General features: G+C 39.0%; 1 protein-coding gene across 3 annotated transcripts in view; it reads right to left on the bottom strand.

Moving 5' to 3' along the window:
• The window catches only part of MTUS2 (microtubule associated scaffold protein 2), a 429611-nt gene that overhangs the window by 344643 nt on the left and 66670 nt on the right, over nt 1–18298 (bottom strand). Inside the window, exon 3 of one of the 3 annotated variants that reach the window (XM_015120815.3) lies at nt 584–781. The exons of 1 other annotated variant lie outside the window; for it this stretch is intronic. In XM_015120815.3, the coding sequence (XP_014976301.3) occupies nt 584–781 (198 nt within the window). The remainder of the gene's footprint in view (nt 1–583; nt 782–18298) is intronic. One more of the 3 variants, XM_028837647.2, reaches the window with a different exon arrangement.

Raw genomic sequence — 18298 nt, 5'->3', positions numbered from 1 at the left:
TAATTCAAACTTTAAAATGCAGTCTACAGTACCAGTCTCAGGAAACGGGCCTCCAACAGCATCATCTCGGCTAATGGGGACCTTCCCGGGCATGGACTTAAAGAAGCTTGGCAGTGTTTTGCTACTTTTAACATTATTTATTTAACTTTCAGAAATCCAGTCAAGTGCTCTGGCAGTGTGAAGGCATTACTGGTAATCACAGGTAACTAAATGATTCTTTCAACTAATATTAAATATCTAGTATGTTTCATGACAGCACAATGTAGTAATACCTTTCTTGGATCTTTCTGTGATTTCTTACCTAGAATCTGCAAAGCAAAGGGCTGCTGGAATCTGTCTCTGGATAAGTCATTTTCTATATCATAAGAGGAGGTTACAATCTTTTTTTCCCGGCACATTAATTCCCCATAACTGATGGTGTAAATGGGCTATTTTTCTTCAGTAGATGAATAACACAACAATGGGAAGCTAAGGGAGGTGATCCGAATTCTTAAACAATCATGCAAAGAAAATGACACACAGTTACACAGGCGCACTGGTTTTAATTCAGTGCAGGTACCCCACCCTGCCCCATCCCACTTACGGGTGGCCGGCCGGCCCTGCTCTGGCTGTGCACTGTCCCCGGACTGGGTGCTGGAGACTGAGGAGACGCTGGAGCTCCGGACAAAGCCAAACGCCGCCAGCTTGGCTGCTGGGAGACGTGAGTATCCAGGAGGACGGAGACCAGATTTCAGGAGACTGGATTTTGCAGCATTTGAACTGGAAGCTTTCTTTAAATCTGCTAAAATGAACCCAAATAAAATACAAAAATTATTCTCAGTTCATAATGAGTTAAAGAATTCCACAGATTGTGAATTCAAACCCAGCTCTATCATAAACAGACTAAAATTAATCTTGCAAGGTTTGATTCAACACATCTAAAATGGACCTTGGAAGAGAAAGGCCCCTTATATTGTGGGTCAGGTGCCTCAGAGAACTCGGAGAGGAGGTGGTGCAGCCCCGGCCTGGACAAGTTTACCATCTACTTAGGCAGATGAATTGAGGAAGACAAATAACTCTATCTTAAAGCCATAAGAAAAGGTATCAAGTGCTTAAGACAATGAGTGAAAGTGAATAGTTATTGTTGCAAGTTACCCCAGATTTGTGAAATTGAGATACACCTTAAATTTTGACATACAGTGGGCAAAGAACCACTGTGGTGAATGTTCACTAGTAATTTTAAGCAGTTTGTAATAAGTCTTATGAAAAACATGTACAAAGAATCATCTAACCATCTGTTGGCTGCAGGAATGAGGAGGAGACAGTGTAGACTGTGGAACAAGCCAGGCTGGAATATCAGCTCTCCCAATGACGAGCTGTGTAATCTCAAGCCCTTGTCCTAACACTTAGAGCCACAGTTTCCTTTCATGTAAAGATTGGGAATGATAACACTAACTTTGCAAATCTAGTATAAATATGACTGCTTATACCACAAGAACTTGATATGTGCTCAAACTGATGTTAGATTTCTTTTCTCCTTTTCCCACTATCTGTTATGTCAGTCTAAACTTCAGAATTAGTTCCCAGATATGTGCAAAGTCAGCTTGTTTTGAAATAATAAGGCATCAAGTTATAAATCTAGCATCTCAGCATCCCCATACTCTAAGTCTGGGCCAGGCTCCCGCAATAGCAACTGCGATGATTACAACAACACTACGAGAAGGCTCTCAGCATCAGAGAGAATCAGAATATTGTCAATATACACATGCTCCTTAATAGGAAATCTAAAAGACCCAAGCTTCCTCATGTGCTGTAGTGCTGTATAACTGTCCTCACTGATTCCTTTAACAACTGTCACCAGCAGGGCTATTTACCATGAGTGCCTATATACTGATCATTCAGTAGCATTCTTATGCCAGTCAACTCTTCATTATCCAGTGAAATATTTACCAGGTTTCAGAGTAAACAAGGATTTAGATTAAATGACCCATTTGAAAAAAAAATTCCATGTCTATAAATCCATGAAGAAACCACATATTAGAAAGCATCTATGTGTGGAAATACGGAGAACGGCAATAGATGATACACTGGGTCGAAATGGCACATAGAAAAGGACCTCTTCCTCTGCCAGCAGCTCCCCCAAAAGTGAGGCTATGGAGAGCCGTGTGTCCAGATAAAGGCAGAAGCTGCACAGCTGTGGGTTCCTGATGCCTGAATCAGGACTAGGATGGGGAGGAACCGAGTGAGCACAAAAGGAAAAAAAAGCAAGGAGCTGGGGCTGCAAATCTTCCCAACTCAGGCCTGTCCTAGTGCTTGGGACAAGCACAAAAACAAAAAACAAAACCCCAACTATGAAAAAGAAGAAACAACACACTAGCAAGTGGTAACGGCCCATTTGTATCAGCAATTTATGCCGCGTTTAATGACTCCACATTGTTGTTCTCACATTATTTTGAATACTTTTAGTTCAGGTCCCCAGAACAGTGAAAATATCCCTATATATCAGATACCATGTTCACAGAGAATTTACGCCAAATTGATTTTGGATGATGTCTGTAGAACAGGAAAAGAGTTGCTAAACAGCAGATGTAATTTCAACAATAAGTATGCTCTAAATCCATTACATTTTGATACTATTTTAAGTCATCTATAACCTCCTTTCTAACGTAGTTAATCAATAATTATGCAAAATCAAACGAAGAGAATATGAACAAAATAATTTTTCTGAAAAACAAACTATATTTTGGAAGAAAAGTTAAACTCAGAATTTTTAAGAGTACCTAGGCATGCAGTAAACATTTAATACTTAGTCAAGAATGAAAACTAAGTTTGTTAAATCATTACATAAGACAAGTCACTGAATATGTTCAAAACGAAATTTATCTTATTCGACACTTACTTATATTCCATTATTATTGATTTCATCAGTAGAAAAGCAGCAGTGGAACACACAGTGAGGGGGAGGACAAGCAGCACAGGATCCCAAGTACACAGGAAGCCAGTCTCTAAATTGTTTTCCAGGTTTCCCTTTCCCATAGTCCAGATCTTTATTTTAATAAAGACACATATGGGCTGTGTGTTTGTGTGTGTGTGTGTGTGTGTGTGTGTGTGTGTGTGCATGCGCACGCATGCGTGCACGTGCTTGTGTGTGTGTGTGTGTGTGTGTTTAGATGACTTGCAAAGTATACTCTGCCCCCAACTCTCTGTGAATACAATTTTTGTAAATTTAATGGTACCTGTATCATACACTGAGTTACTCTATAATGGTCTTTCCTTCCAGCAGATTAATCTCATGAATATCATACATGCCTTCAGGCTTTGCAGAACCAAGTCTTATTCTTTTTATATCACCAGCTCCTAGCACAATGGTTTCCACAATGTATTTGATAAATATTTATTTGAAGTTTACGTTAGCCAAGATTGTACCACATAAATTTAGCCCACAGTATAAGTCAAATATCTCTACTAGTCTCTGCATGAGAGTTAGTCTGGAGTAGAGCTCAAAAGTCTGCTCTTTCAACAATCACCTCAGTGATTCTGATTCAGGCGGTCCCTGGATCTTTGAAAACTTCAACAGAATATGCCAACTTGAAAGGAGCTGGGCACATTCCTCAGCCCCCGGGCTCAAAACTCCCTGAGCCTAGCACAAACACATCCCATCCTCCCATCCCACCACCATATATCTCTCAAACTCCCTGAGCCCAGTACAAACACCACCTGGAAAGTCTCCGATAAGGGGACAGCCGTTCAAGGTTACTGAAAGCGCAGGAGCCAAAAGAATTTCTTTGTTCCCCTGCAACTTTCGGGCTATAAAAAGCAAACGCTCGCATTGTTCGGGGCCCTCTTGTATACTGTGTAAAGGAGGGACCAAGTACGACCTTGTAGTAAAGATCCTTGCCGCTTGGCTTTGACTCTGGACTCTGGTGGTCTTCTTTGGGGAACAAACAGTCTGGGCATAACAAACTCACCCTGTGAGATAACTGCATTCAGCTGTTCTGACTGAATGTATCTTAATTTAATCTTAGTTTCTCGTAAGAGGGACATATTTATAAAAATATATAGTCCTTACTATTTCTCAAACTAGTCCAGTGTTATGGACTGAATGTCTGTCTCCCGCCATCCCCAAAATCACAGGTTTAAATCCTAACTTCCAATGTGATGGTATTTAGAGGTGAGGCCTTTAGGAGATAATTAGGTTATAAGAATGGAGCCCTTGTGGATGGGATTAGTGCCCAAGTGCCCATATGAAAGAAGCTGGAGAGCTAGCTCCTTCTGTTTCCACCATGTGAAGATATAATGAGAAGATGGTGGTCTGCAACCCTGATCTCAGACTTTCAGCCATAAGAACTGTGGGATATACATTCCTGTTTTTATACACTACCCTGTCTATGGTACTTTGTTATAGCAGTGGGAACGGACAAGGACATTTAGCATGTCAGAGGAATATATGTTTCCAAGTATTTAGTGTTCTTGGACTATTCAAGAATATAGACTTTGACAGAAATACAAATGTTACAAGTGCATAATAAGCCTTCAATACACAAATGATAGCTATAAATATTACAGGAAAGCTGAGGTGGCACATAAAAAAGACAACTTTCAGAATGGTGACATGAGGTTTTCCATGGACATGCTTCCCAGTGAAACAAACATAACGGGTAAAATAACATTTAAAATAACAACCACCATTTACAGTTTCCAGAAATTGTTCTATGAACATGTAGCACATAAACAAACATTTGTATAAGAAACTCTACTAAATCCACTAAGAACAGTGACAGTCAGTGGCACTTGAACCACAATCCACTCTCTTCCTCCCCTACTATCATCACAATATAATGAAAGCTCTACTCTGGATGGGTGTGGCCAAAAGGATGGGTTTCCTCTCCTAGAGTCAAGGACTATAGTATCTCCCTGGGATGGGCAGGCCACCACCATTTCTCACTCCAACCCCACCCCCAGCTCCATGTTGTAGACGCTGAATTACATGAGAGAGTGGTCAAAATGTCAGGGAACCTTCCTTCACTTGGCCCAAACATATAAGACAGAGGTACTACCCCAGGCACAGCAGGCCAAACAATACTGGGGCCCCAATCACCATTTCCCTAGAAGTTCAACACTAGAGAGAAAAAGGGAGAAGACTAGAAGCTACTGCCCCTACCTTGCACCTCACTTATAAACCAGGAGTGTCAATCCAAGAGAAGCAGTCCACTGTCCCCAACCCCAGCTTCAGAATGGTGCCTGAGAGATTCTGCGCAAGCATAGAGGTAGGCAATAGGAACAGAAATCTCCAGAGTCCTCTGCAAAGGAATTAACTTTATTTGGAACAAACTGTGGGGGAAGTTCAGGCCTAACAGCAATCTCCAAAACAATAAAGACTTTTTATGGTAAGCAATTAGGAGGAGGCTGGTAGCTCCATGAAGCAAAATAATAAACTGTAGACAAGGTAGTTTATCAGAAGGAGCCAAGGAAATAACTGAAAAGAGCTATCCAGGGGTCAGAACTAACCTCAAAGAGTGGCTTTAAAAACTACCCTTGAAAAGGAGCTTGAATTTAACTGGATCAGACTATGGAATAATGTGTGCCCCAGGACACTGTAGAAAATTATGGAGCAATCAGTCAGTAATTAGTGGAACCTGACAGCTGAATGTGATACCGAAGGGAGGAAGACAATGTAACACAGATCAGGGAAAGACAGCCCTGGTAAAACATTGTCAGTGTGACTGTGTACATGCCCAAGGCTATGCCTTCTGTGGAGTGACATTAGCGAATTCACAATGCAAGTGAAATAGGCTTCACTATAGTAGATCAACCAAGTTGTTAAACAAATAAATAAGCAAACAACAAGCCCCAGAGAGGAAGAGAGGTAATTAGTAGTCAAGGATGCTACAATAATAATCTAAAAGTTCCATTACAACAAAAATAAGATGAGACACACAAAAGAAAAAAATGCAGGAAAGGTTGATTCAGGTACGAGAAAAAAACAGGCAACAGAAACTGCCTATGAAAAGACCCAGCAGTCAAAAACTTCAAAAGAGCTATTATAAATATAACAAAATAACTAAGGAAATTATGCTTAAAGAAGTAAAGGAGCTATGATGACAATATTTCATCAAATAGAAAATAACAATAAAGAGAAATTATAAAAACCAAATGGCAAGTTTGGTGTTAAAAAGCAAAATAAATAAAATGAAAGATTAACTGAAGGGCCTCTACAACAGATTTGAAGTGGCAGAAAAAAAAAATCAGCGAACTTGAAGATAGATCAATACATATCACACAATCCAAGGAACACAGCGGAAAGACATGAAGAAAAATAAGCAGAGCCTCAGAGAGATGTGGAACATCATTAAGTGCAACAACATACAGAGAATGGATGTTTCAGAAGGAAAAAAGAGAGATAGGAGCAGAAAAAAGATTTAAATAGTCCAAATCTTTCAAAATTTATTTAAATGATTAATGTTTACATCCAAAGCTCAAGGAAACCCAAATAAGGTAAATGTAAAGAGATCCACACCTAGATACACCATAGTAAGAAGTGTAGAAAGATAAAGAGAAAATCTTGAAAGCAGGAAGAAAAGAATGACTCATCATGTACAAGTAAACCAATCGCTTAACAGTTGATGTCTTATCAGAAACAACGGAGGCTTTAAGGCAGTGAGACGACTAATTGCTGGAGGAGAAAAACAACTGTCAACCCAGAATCTTATTTCCAGCAAGACTATCTTTCAAAACATTAAGCTAAAATAAAGACACTGTCAGATAAACAAAAACTTGGAGATTTGTTGCTTATAGACCCACCTGATGAGAAATACTAAAGGAAGTCCTTCAGGCTGAAAGCGAGTGATATCAGATGATAAATCCACACAAAAAAAGCAAAGGGTACTGGTAAAAATAATTATGTATATTTCTTCTCATAATTGACTTAAAATGCAATTGTATAAAACAATAGGCATATAACTGTATTATTAGGCCTATAATACATTGAAACACACTATTTAACATTAACAGCATAAAGGAGGTGGTGGGGGCAAAGCTGTATTATGGAAATGACACCATATGGAAACTCAAATTCACAGAAAGAAATGAAGAACATCCAAAATGGTAAATAAAAAGGTTAACATAACAAATTACAAAAATATATTTTGCTCTCCTTTATCCTCTGCTTCTTTAAAAGATATAAAATTATATAAAGTAATAACCAAAAAATATCTTTCATTGGGTTTGTAACATACATAGATGTAATACATATAAGAATAACAGCACAAAAAAGGGAGAAGAGGGAATAGAGGTTTACAGGAGTAACATTTCTGTATCTTACTGAAGTTAGTATAAAACTTAAGTAGGACTCCAGTAAGTTGAGATGTATATGGTGAGTCCTACAGCAAACAATAAGAAAATAACACAAAAAATATAGTGGAAAAAAATACCAAAGGAATTAACATGCTATGCTAGAAAATATCCACTTAATGCAAAATAAACACCAATGAGGAGCAGATAATCAAAAAAAAAAAGACATGAGACATACAGAAAACAAAAAGTCAAATGGCACATGAATATATAACCATATTAATAACAGCATTCAATGAGGACTTATTAAACAATCCAATCATAAAGCAGAGATTGTCAGACTGAATTTTTTTAATGATTCATGCTGTCTATAGGAGACACCTTAGGTTCAAATACACAAATAGGTTAAACATTAAAGGAAGTAAAAACACAGGCCATGCAGAGAGCAACCATCAGAAAGCTGAGGTGATTGTCCTCCTATCAGATAAAGTAGGTCTTAAAAGAAGAGATGAAGAGGGATAGTTCATAATGATAAAAAGGTCAATGCATTAGGAAGATACAATTATTATAAATGTATATGCACCTAACAACAGATACCCAAATTACCTCAAGCAAAAATGAATAGAATTGGGAGGAGAAATAAACAATTCAAAATAATAGTTGGAGACTTCAGTATCTCACTTTTAATAATAGAACAACGAGGCAGAAGATAAGGAAATAGAAGATCTGAACACTACAAAGCAACTAAACCTAACAAACTTCTATAAAACATTCCACCCAAGAGAAGCATAATACATATTTTTCTCAAGTGCACATAGAATATTCTCCAGGATAAACTATATCTTAGGCCATAAAACAAGCATTAATAAATTAAAAAGGATTGAAATGATACAAAGTATGTTCTGTGGTCATAACAGAATGAAATTAAAAATCAGTAACAAGGAAATCTGGGGAATTCTCAAATATCTGGGGAATTCACACATAAATAACCACTGGGTCAATGATAAAATTGAAAGGGGAATTAGAAAATACTAAGATGAATAAAAATGAATGACACACCAAGGCTTATGGGAAGCTGCTAAAGCAATGCTTAAAAGGAAAATTATAATTGTAAATGCCTACATTAAAAAACAAAAAAGAGGCTGGGCGCAGTGGCTCATGCCTGTAATCCCAGCACTTTGGGAGGCCGAGGCAAGAGGATCACGAGGTCAGGAGATTGAGACAAGCCTGGCCAATATGGTGAAACCCCATCTCTACTAAAAATACAAAAATTAGCTGGGCATGGTGGCATGTGCCTGTAATCCCTGCCACTCGGGACGCTGAGGCAAAAGAATCGCTTGAACTAGAGAGCTGGAGGTTGCAGTGAGCTGAGATCCTGCCACTGCACTCCAGCCTGGCAACAGAGCAAGACTCCATCTCAAAAAAAAAAAGAAAAGAAAAAGAAAAAAGATGTCAATTCAATATTTTTGACTTTAAAACGCTGAAGAAAGAAGAGCAAACTAAACTTAAACCAAAAAGAAGAAAGGAAACAGTAAAGATTACAAGTGAAAATAAATAAAACAAGAGAAATAAAGCGAGAAAAGCCAATGAAAACAAAATCTTAGTTTTTTGAATTATCAAGAGATTTGACAAACCTTTAGCTGAGCCAGCCAATAAAAACAGAAGGCTCAAATTACTAAAACTAGGAATGAAAGAGGGAACATCACCACTTATTTTGCAGGATCCTATGGGAATGTTGTACTATGAACAACTGCATCTCAACAAATTAGACAACCTGGTGAAACGGACAAATTCCACAGAAACACAAACTATAAAAGCTGAATCAAGAAGAAACTGAAAATCTGAATGTACACTAAAACAGAGATTGAATTAGAAATTTAAAATAATTCCCACAAAGAAAAACCCAGGCACAGATGTCATTAGCGAATTATATCAAACATTTAAAGAAGAATTAATACTAATTCTTCACAAATTACAACCCCCACCCAAAAAGAGAAGAGAAGAGGAGGGAATATTTCTAAATTTATTCCATGAGTCCAGTATAACCTTGATACTAAAACCAGATAAAGATATCTCAAGAAAACTATACATCAGTAACTCTTATAGATCCAAAATCCTCACCAAAATACTGCACACTGAAGCTGGCAACATATAAAAAATATTATATACCATGATCAAGTGATATTTATGCTAGGAACGCAAGACTGGTTTTACATATGTAATTAATCCATGTACTATACCATATTAACAGAAGAAAAACCATATGATCTTAATTAATTCAGATAAACCACATGATAAAAACATTTAAACTAGTAATTAAAGAAAATATATTCAATCTTATAAGGGCTTATTGGAAAAACCCACAGCTAATACAGTAAAAGACTGAATTCTTCCCCTCTAAGATCAAAAACAAGAAAAGGATGTTTGCTCTCACAACTTCTATTCAACATTGTATGGAAGGTGCTAGCTAGAGAAATTAGGCAAGAAAATAAAATCAGAGACGTGCAGTTTGGAAATAAAAAGGAAAACTTTCTCTTTGCAGATGACATGATCTTGTATATAGAAAATTCCAAGAAATCCACTAAAAATCTATTATAACTAATAAATGAGTTTAGCAAGTTTACAGAATACAATTCAACATATAAAAATCAACTGTATTTCTATATACTCACAATAAATAATCAAAAAATAAAATTAAGAAAGCAATTTTATTTACAGTAGACCAAAAGGAATAAAATACTTAGAAATTATCATAAATGATCAGACTCCATCGTTTTCTGTTTTTTGGGGTTTTTTTTTGAGATGGAGTCTTGCTCTGTTGCCAGGCTGGAGTGCAGTGGCAAGATCTTGGCTCACTGCAACTTCCACCTCCTAGGTTCAAGTGATTCTCCTACCTCAGCCTCTTGAATAGCTGGGACTGTAGGCACGCACCACCACACGCAGCCAATTTTTGTATTATTAGTAGAGATGGGTTTTCACCACGTTGGCCAGGATGGTCTTAATCTCTTGACCTCATGATCTGCTCGCCTCAGCCTTCCAAAGTGCTGGGATTACAGGTGTGGGCCACTGCACCCAGCCCAGACTCCACAGTTTTTTTTTGTTTGTTTGTGTTTTATGTTTGACTGCTAACAGCTTTTGGCCTCAAGCCCCACTCCTTTGGCCCCATATCTGGGAAAGCTGATAAGAAAGCCCAATGCTCCCTCTTTTGATGCCGCGAAGTGGGGCAGGAGTGAGGGTGATAATTTAGATTAAAACTACACAAGCTCCTTCCCACTTGCATGGGAACCCTTACGCTTGCCCCACTCCATAATGATAATAAAAACCCTGAGCCAGTATTCTTTCCTTGCTCTCTCAAGCCATTTCAGAAGTATGAGAGGCCAGTCCTCTTTCCCCAGAGACTTCAATTGTGTAAGTCATAAAATTTGTTATACCCTCTTGCTTTGTGTGTGGCATAATTGATACATGATTCTTCTGTCACTCTGCCAGCCAGAGACCTCCACGGCCAATGACGTCTCCGCCCAGGGCCTCACTTGGCCCTGGGCCTGCTGCAGAAGGTGCCCCATCCACTCGTCCTGAGGGACCATGCCTGACTTGTGCACCAGCCTGGATCCCATGCTCAGCCTATGACTGGGCCATCTGTGCCCCAGCCCACCTGTGTTACAGCTTGTACTCACATTCAGAGGTTCCCAAGTTCTTGTCCCACATCCAAGAAGAATAAGGTTACTCTGATAATTGAAGGGTGAGGTGGGTGGAGAAGAATTTTATTGAGTGAAGGAAAGGAGCTCTCAGCTGAGAGGGTATGCAGAGGTGGTCCCCCACCCAAAGCCAAGAGGTCACCCACCCAGTGTGGCTGGGTTTGGGGCTTTTATGGGCTTAGAATGGGTGAGTACATGCTGATTGGTTTGTTAGCATGCAAAAAAGGCTAAAACAAAGGCACCATTCAAAGGTGGGCATGACATAGTAAAAAATCCATTAGGGAAGAGTAGGTATATGTAAAATGGGTGAAGGGTGAAAATCAATCAGAGGAAAGCACACCAAACAGAAAGAGAGGTTCTCAATCTGTTCCATGGATTTGACTTGTAGCTTGGCTTTCAGGCTTTAAACTGTCTTTGGCTTGAAGGCAGGGTTTCACTGGGAACCCAACCCTATCTGCCTAGGCATTTGACTACTTCCTGCTGCTATCATAATCACTCTTGACATCTAAACCAAATTTTGAATGTGGGTTCATCTTACCTCTTCAGGGTGGCTACAAAAACAGGTGCTGGATCAGGACCCTGAGACAACGACTACCTCCACAGGGGCTCTTTCCTAGGGTTCTGGCTTGTTAACAGGCTCTGCTGCCTCCTAGCAAGAATATACTCTGCACTGTTCCTTCTCGGCTTCTTGTGCTTTGAGCTGTGCTGCTCTGTGCTGCACTGCTGAGTCCTACAGACCTTTTGTTACAGATAATGCTGAACTAAATTGGAATATTCAATGATTAATTGATTTTTGGAATAAGAATATGAGACTGGGGTAGGACAGAGAAAAATGTATTGAACAAATAGAAAACAAAAAGAAGAGGGTTGCTATTTTTATTTTAGAAAAAAAAAACACTATGATTTAATAAACCAACTATTATTAGAAAGGATAAAGAAGGGTATTACATAATCATAAAGGGTTCAATTCAACAAGATGACGTAACTACCCTGAATATATATGCACCCAATACTGGAGCACCCAGATTCATTAAAGGCCTCTAAAGAGACTTAGATAACCACACAGTAATAGGGTGAGACTTCCACACCTAACTGACATTAGACATCAAAGCAGAACACTAGCAAAGGTATTTGGGACCTAAACCCAACACTTGAACAAATGGACCTAACAGGCATCTACAGAGTACTCCACAAAACAGAAGAATATACCTTATTCTCATCTGCACATGGCCCATACTCTAAGATCAACCACACACTCAGGCAGAAAGCAATTCTCCACAAATTCAAAAATACCAAAATCCTACCAACCAACCACACTCTGAGATCACACAGCACAATAAAATTAGAAATAAACACCAAGACGATCACTCTAAACCATAAAATTACCTGAAAATTAAACAACTTGCTCTTGAATGACTTCGGTAAAAAATAAAAATTAAGGTACAAATAAAAAAGTCTTTGAAACTAATGAAAACAAACATACAATATACCAGAATATCTGGGACACAGCTAAAGCAGCATTAAGGGGAAAGTTTAAAGGACTAAACACCTACACCAAAACGTCAGAAAATCCTTCTTTTTTTTTTTTTTTTTTCTTTTGAGATGGAGTCTTGCTCTGTCACCCAGGCTGCAGTGCAATGGCATGATCTTGGCTCACTGCAACTTCCACCTCCCTGGTTCAAGAGATTCTCCCGCCTCAACCTCTCAAGTACCTGGGACTACAGGCACCCACCACCACACCTGGCTAATTTTTTTGTATTTTTAGTAGAGACGAGGTTTCACCATGTTAGCCAGGATGGTCTCGATCTCTGGACCTCGTGATCCACCCACCTCGGCCTCCCCAAGTGCTGGGATTATAGGCGTGAGCCACCATATCCAGTCAGAAAATTTTTAAACTAACCACCTAACATTATACCCAGAGGAACTGGAGAAACGAGAGCAAACCAACCTGGAAGGACTCCTTCCTAACTCATTTGATGAGGCCAGCATCGTTCTGATACCAAAACCTGACAGAGATAGATGAAAAAAAGAAAACTTCAGACAAATACCCCTGATAAACATAGATGCAAAAATCTTCAACAAAATACTAGGAAACTGAATTTAGCAACACATCAAAAAGCTAATCCATCACAATCAAGTAGGCTTTATTCTTGGGATGTAAGGTTGGTTCAACATATGCAAAACAGTAATTGTGACTGACCACATAAACAAAACTAACACTAAAAACCACATAATCATCTCATAGACACAGAAAAGACTTTCAATAGAAATCAACATTCTTTCATGTTAAAAACCTCTAACAAACTAGGCATTTAAGGAACCTACCTCAAAATAACAAGAGCCATCTATGACAAACCCACAGGCAACATCATATTGAATGGGCAAAAGCTGAAAGCATTCTCATTAAGAACTGGAACAAGATAAGGATGTCCACTCTCACCATTCTTATTCAACATAGTGCTGGAAGTCCTAGCCAGAGTAGTCAGGCAAGAGAAAGAAATAAAGGCATCCAAATAGGAAGAGAGGAAGTCAAATTATCCCACTTCACTGAGGATATGATTCTAGACCTAGAAAATCCTACACACTCCTCCAGCAGGCTCCCAGAAATGATAAATGTCCTCAGTAAAGTTTCAGAATACAAAATTAATATATAAAACCAGTACCATATACACCAATAACATTTGAGCTAAGAACCAAATCAAGAACATGACAGCCACAAAAATAATAAAATACCTAGAACACAGCTAACAAGGGAGGTGAAAGATCGCTACAAGAATTGCTAAACATTGCTGAAAGAAATAATAGAAGACACGAAGAAATGGAAAAAAATCCATGCTCTTGGATAGAAAGAATCAGTATTGTTAAAATGGCCATAGTGCCCAAAGCAATTACAGATTCAATGCTATTCCAATCAAACTATCAATGCCATTTTTCACAGAATTAGGAAAAAAGAAATATTCTAAAATTCATATGGAACCAAAAAAGAGACCCAATAGCCAAAGCAATCCTAAGCAAAAAGAACAAAGCTGGAGGCATTACACTAATCAACTTCAAACTATACTACAAGAATACAGCAACCAAAACAGCATGGTACTGACACAAAAACAAACACATAGACCAGTGGAACAGGCTAAAGAAGCCAGAAATAAAAACCACACACCTATAATCTTAAAGACTTAAATGTAGTACCTATAAAAACCCTAGAAGAAATCTTAGGAAATACCATTCTGAACATAGGCCTTAGCAAAGATTTCATGATAGTCTCCAAAAGCAATTGTAACAACAACAACCTAAAGAAATATATAAGTAAGATCTAATTAAAGATCTTCTGCACAGCAAAAGAAACTATCAATAGCATAAACAGAAAACCTACAGAATGGGAGAAAATGTTAGCAAATTATGTATGTAACAAATACCTATCTATAAGGTACTTAAATCAACAAGCAAGAAACAAACCTCATTTAAAAATGGGCAAAGAACATGAATAGACACTTCTCAAAAGAAGACATACATGTGGCCAACAAGCATATGAAAAAATGCTCAACATCACTAATCATCAGAGAAATGCAAATCAAAACCTCAATAACATACCATCTCACACCAGTCAAAATGGCTATTTTTTAAAAATCAGTAAATAACAGACGGTGGCAAGGCTGAAGAAGAAAGGGAAAGCTTATACTCTGCAGGTGGGAATGTAAATTAGTCCAGCTACTATAGAAAGTAGTTTAGAAAATTCTCAAAGAACTTAAAACAGAACAACCATTTGACCTAGCAATCCCATTACTGGGTATATAACCAAAGGAAAAAAAACTCATTCTACCAAAAAGACATAGGAATGCCTATGTTCATCATAGCACTATTCACAATAGCAAAGACATGAAATCAACCTAGGTGGCCAAACAATGGTGGACTGGATAAAGAAAATGTGCTACATATATATATATCATGGAATACTACACAGCCACAAAAAAGGACAAGATCATGTCCTTTGCAGGAACATGGATGGAGCTGGAGGCCATTACCCTAAGCAAATTAACACAGGGACAGAAAGTCAAATTTCACATGTTTTCACCTGTAAATAGGAACTAAACTTTGGGTACACATGGACACAAAGGTGGGAATGATAGACAGTGGGATATACTTAAGGAGGGAGGGTGACAGAAGAATGAGTGTCCAAAAACTACCTATTGGGTACTATGCTCACTACCTGGGTGACAAAATTATTTGTACACCAAACTTCAGTGACATACAATTTACTCATGTAACAAACCTGCACATGTACCCCCTGAACCTAAAATAAAAGTTGAAAAATAAAATAAAAATTACTAAATAAAAGAAAAACAAAAGAGGTTTATTTTTGCTCATGGTTCTGCTAGCTGTATGAGAAACATGGTATCATCCTCTGCTTCTAGCGAGATGTCAGGAAGCTTCTACTCATGGTGGAAAGTAAAGGGAAGCCTGCATGTCACATGGCAAGAAAGGGAGAAAGAGAGAAAGAAGGGAGAGGTCTCAGATTCTTTTAAACAACTGGATCTCCTTGCATGAACGAACTGAGCAAGAACTCACTCATCACCAAGGGGATGGCACTAAGCCATACATGAGGGATCCACTCACACGATCCAACACCATTAGCCCCACCTCCAACACTGGGGATCACATTAACATGAGATCTGGAGGGACACATCCAAACCACATCACTATTTAAACCCAGTGTTCTTAAACCCTATAAAGTAACCATTGAGGCCAGGCACAGTAGCTCATGCCTGTAATCCCAGCACTTTGGGAGGCCAAGGCGGGCAGATCACCTGAGGTCAAGAGTTCAAGACCAGCCTGGCCAACATGGTGAAACCCCATCTCCACTAAAAATACAAAAATTATCTGGGTGTGGTGGCACGTGCCTATAATCCCAGCTACTAGGGGGGCTGAGACAGCAGAATCGCTTGAACCCAGGAGGCGGAGGTTGCAGTGAGCCAAGACTGTGCCACTGCACTCCAGCCTGGGTGACAGAGCAAGGTTCCATTAAAAAGGGAAAGGAGGACAGAAGGAAAGAAGGAAGGGAGGGAGGGGAGGGGGAGGGGAAGGGTAAGGAGAAGGTGAAAGGGAAAGGGAAGTGGAAGGGGAAGGGGAAGGGGAAACGGAAGCGGAAGCGAAGGAAAGGAGAAATTAAGTAACCATTGCATGGGGAGGCCCCTAACCCCGACAATACTGATTTGAACCTCTCTGGAGGAAGGAACTTATAAATCTATGCAAAGTAGAGAGAATGCTCAGTAACAATAACAGTTGTTTATTTTTTTAAAAAAGGAAGGTGGAGGGAAGAAGAAAGAGATGGAGAAAGTAACCAGATATGAGACAGGAAACAAAAAAGTGAATCAGACCCATAGTTGGACCCAATTTGAAATCCAAAATTTACTAAAAGAACTTATACAACTGGATTTAAAAGGGCACTAATTGGCTTTTATACTTCTGCAACATAGGTTCCGAATTAACTTTAACACAATTTGAATGCACCAACAGGCAAACCTTCATGGCCTTAACACTGAGGCTCAAACTACATTTATTCCTGGGATCTCATTAAATTTAAACAAACTACCCCCTATAATTATAATCCATAATATAGATTTAATTTATAAGTATTTCATCTACAGATTAACACGTTATAATCTTAGGGGAGTTACTGGACAAAGAATAGAGGGCACATAAGTATGTTTCATCTTAACTGCAGGAATTACTGTCTCCATTTTCCAGCATCATAGCATTCATTGTCCTAAAATATTCCATAGTGAGCACAGACACTCTGGCCTAATGATCAATACATTTAAATATAATTAAGATTTTGACATATACAAAATTGGCTTGGCAAAATGAGACCCCATAGACCATACCCCTAGTAAAACTAGTTAGTATGGCTCAATGTAAATTTAAACAGAACTTGCAAGTACTGAAATCCATCACATGCCTCCATTGTTCCTTCATATAACAACCCAATTTGGTCTGTTCTTACAGTTGAAATGAATGACACTACACAGTGGATTATATAACCTTAATGCCATGGTACTACCCAGTAAGGCCCCCAGACACTATATTATTGAATTGACTGACTCCATCTAATCAGCAACTGCAACATATTCTGCTATTAAACATTTGGCTAATATGTTCCATTCAGCTCCTATTTCAACGGCTTCTTAGTCACAAGTTTCCTTTACCTCTAAAGGAACACAACATATCTTCACCTGGTGGCCATCCACAGGGTACCCCAACAGCCTCACCATCATACACAAGCCTTTGCAGGGAAGGTCTTAACTGTACCCATCTTTCTCCAAGACTACAGGTATGACATTAGATTGATGACATTATCTTCTGAAGGCATTCATCTGACACACTCGTTCAGGACATAGAAATAAAAACTCACCAAGGAGTTCACAGAAAAGAAATGGGCCATTGCCTTGTGCATAGTGCAACGTCTTGCCACTATGCTAAATTCCTGAAAATTACTTAGCAAACTGCAGGGCACTCCATCTCCTGACTCTCTTAAGAAACAGCTAATGATTTCATCAGCACCAAAAATATTAAGGGAAGTTCAGGGTCTTTCAGGCTTTTTTGGGTTCAGGAAGCCAAACATTATTCATTTGTAAATTTTATTGAAGCCCATCTTCAATGGGCTTCCTTCCAACAAACGGCTCTAGAATCTGTTCAGATTGCAATCAACATGCATTTCCTTTAGTTCCCTCAGAGACTCCTCATTATAAAAGCTTTAGTAACCTCCTCTCATGCTTTCTGGAGTCTCCAGACCACCTATAACGGCTATAAGTTTCCCCTGGACTTCTGATACAAGAAACTAAACCCCCCGGGCCCTGCAATATACAATATAATAATACCAAATTCTGGCCATATGCTGATTTCTCCTGAGAAGAGAAACTTCGGTTCCCTGAACCTATGACTCTCCATACTCAGGTCTCCATTATGCCTTGAGTCATACAAGTGGCACCCTGCAAGCTTGGCATAACTATTGAGGCCTCCTTGCTACAGAACAGGGCCAAACCTGGGCCCTCTGGCATATTCTATCTGCCAAGTTGTGGGGGGACGGAAGGAGGACCTCCCCTTAGCTCAGACCTCTGCCTGTTGCCATAGTGCTGGAGGAGGCCACCCCTTTAAGACTTGGCTACCTATGGAGCCACTTGTGATCAACTAATCAACAGCAATGGGAGTTTACACACTTTACAGATGAAAATGTCACCATCAGACATGATGGAGCTCACTGGAGAGCTGCTGCTTTTCATCCCCTAATCAATATGTTGCTGATAAAAGATGGGACCTATCTTAGCTCAGGCTGTCAT

This window comes from Macaca mulatta, chromosome 17 (genome assembly GCF_049350105.2).
Source record: "Macaca mulatta isolate MMU2019108-1 chromosome 17, T2T-MMU8v2.0, whole genome shotgun sequence".
NCBI lineage: Eukaryota > Metazoa > Chordata > Mammalia > Primates > Cercopithecidae > Macaca > Macaca mulatta.
The sequence above is the reverse complement of the archived record's forward strand: the minus strand, read 5'-3'. Positions and strand labels throughout refer to the sequence as shown.